General features: G+C 44.0%; 1 protein-coding gene across 3 annotated transcripts in view; it reads right to left on the bottom strand.

The window, feature by feature from the left end:
- Window positions 1-2500, bottom strand: part of grid1b (glutamate receptor, ionotropic, delta 1b) — a 669588-nt gene that overhangs the window by 42768 nt on the left and 624320 nt on the right. For all 3 annotated transcript variants that reach the window (XM_031314943.2, XM_035997526.1, XM_035997527.1), the window contains exon 14: window positions 207-402. In XM_031314943.2, coding sequence (XP_031170803.2) covers window positions 207-402 — 196 coding nt within the window. The remainder of the gene's footprint in view (window positions 1-206; window positions 403-2500) is intronic.

The following is a 2500-nucleotide window of genomic DNA, read 5'->3' as shown; positions in this document are numbered from 1 at the left end:
GTGTGTGTGTGTGTGTGTGTGTGTGTGTGTGTGTGTGTGTGTGTGTGTGTGTTTTACCTACACTACACAGGTTGTCATACAGTAAATAGTGTAAACACCTGATGTGTTTTAAGATAGTTTGGAGGTTTTGTGCAGCCCTTTGTAACGTGCACTTTAAAAAGTGCTCCTTCAGATAAAGATGACTGATTATCACACACACGTCTTACCTTGCGTATGCCCTCAGACGGGCTGGACACGGAGTAGTCCATGCCATTGTTCTTGCTGACCGTCCTCCACAGCTCTGCGTAGGTGCTGTCCTGCTCTAGGGGGTTTGTGCCTTTGTTCCTGAAGTAGTCGTAGACCGCCGAGTCCCTCACCGTGCCGTAGTCCACGTCTATCTGCCGAGCCAAGTCCTGGTACGACCTGCAGGACACCACACAGACAATCGGGTGAGGAGCGGTTGTATTTTCCCTAGTCTATATATCAGTGGCATTTCATTTCACGTGATTTTGGATCCGCTCCATAATGTAAAGGGTTCCTCCTTGGCCCATGTTACATCCTTCCACCAAGTCAACACATGCACATAAAAAAAACGTGTGTAATGATCAGGAATGGTGTGCTATGACTCCCCTAGCGGTTTTCACGAAATTCCGGGAAATTGACAACCCCTCTTTGAGGCCATAGCGATCCGCCATACTTTAACGCAGAAAAATGATTAAAAGTTTAAACGGAAGACGAGACTTTTGCCTTCATTGACCTTTTTCACAGCAGACGTTTCTACTATGACATGTCAACATGTCTGCCGTGAAAAAGGTCTATCGGGCGAAATGGGCATTCTGGTATATAGCACGGTTTAAACAAAATCAGTTTATATACGTTCTAATTTTCACTGTTTCTCACACACACACACACACACACACACACACACACACACAGAGACAGACACACACACATTTGTGGCACTATCTTTGTGGGGACCCGTCATTGACATAATGCATTCCCTAGCCCCTTACCCTAACCTTAACCATCACCACTAAATGCCTAACCTTAACCCTTACCCTCACCCTAACCATAACCTAATTCTAACCCTAATCCTAAAACCAAGTCTTAACCCTCAAACAGACCTTTAAACTTGTGGGGTCCAGCATTTTGGGCCCCACAAAGCTGTCCGGACCCCACAAGTATACTGGACTCCCAGTTTTTTGACCCCACGAATATAGTTAAACAAGAACACACACACACACACTACTGTAGGCTGTGTTGTTGTCTCTTTGCACACATGTCAAACAGCAGATGTACTGTTAGCCAGTGTTTTGGGGATGTGCACCAAGTAGTAGGCACACTGTCAAAATTTCTTGTGGAATTATTTTCTAGTTTGTATATATTACTTATCTTTTATATTATACTTGTAGTACGTGTCCTTATTGCACCGTAGGTCAGAGAGAAACCTATTGTTGATTGCTCTGTATGTCTGGCACATATTGCAGATTTGACAATAAAGTTAACTTCCCTTCACTTCCACTAACTATTAATGACAGATGAGACGTGATGCGTTAACGCAGCAGATGTTTCCTGCCAGATTCTGGATCTAACTGGAGGTTCAGGTTCACTGAAGACTTCAACACGCGGCTCAATCTGCGGATGGTCGCTTCACTGATTGTTAAGGTAACAGGTGTTTACCAGGAAATGTTTTTGATTTGGCGGAAAAGACACATGAAACATAGCCTGACGTGGTCATACTCAGATTGTAGTCAGAATATGAGTCTGATGCTGCTCCATTGGGCTGTGATTGACATTCACATATATAAGAATGGACCAGCAGGTCCCGTGTCTCTGGACGGAGACCAGTGAAGTCTCTTTCCCGGTGATGGCTGAGCGTTACTGAGCAGCCTCCAACTGAGCTTGAAGACGTAGATGTGACGTGAGCAACCTGTCTGAAAGTTGGAAGTCTTCTGGTAGCTGTGCCAAGAGAAATCTCAATCATTCCCAATCTAGCAGAGACGGAGAGCGTAGGTATATGTAAGGAGATAACATAGACACAGGCTAATTATTGATCACTAAAATGATAGTTAACATTAGTAATTAAACTTAAACAGCTAATGGAAGTCCAAACTGCCTGAGAGCTTCTCCTGTACTATACGGTAATTCCTCTACTATGAGACAGTAAGTCTCGTGGTTATGACCCAATCGTTAGCCTATTTTTATAAAAACGTCTGCTACGGAGCCATAACGTGAGGTACAAGGTAATGGAGCCTTTTATACATTGTCGTGTTTCTTTAGAAATAAACAACGGACAAATAGAGTCTTTAAACTCTTCAGATGTAAAGTTATTCTCTGTCAAAGTGACGTCAGAATGAATGGCAGTCAATGGGATGCTAACGGGAGGTGATGGCTAGGTAGCATCAAAATGGCGCCATAGGAGGTTCGCGGTCTGAGGAGAAGCTGACCCCCTTGGTGATTGATTGATTGATTGATTGATGGGGTGTGTTTCAACTGAACCAGGAAAGAAAATGCCTCTGCG

This window comes from Sander lucioperca, chromosome 22 (genome assembly GCF_008315115.2).
Source record: "Sander lucioperca isolate FBNREF2018 chromosome 22, SLUC_FBN_1.2, whole genome shotgun sequence".
Lineage (NCBI taxonomy): Eukaryota > Metazoa > Chordata > Actinopteri > Perciformes > Percidae > Sander > Sander lucioperca.
This window is presented reverse-complemented; position numbering and strand designations above follow the sequence as displayed.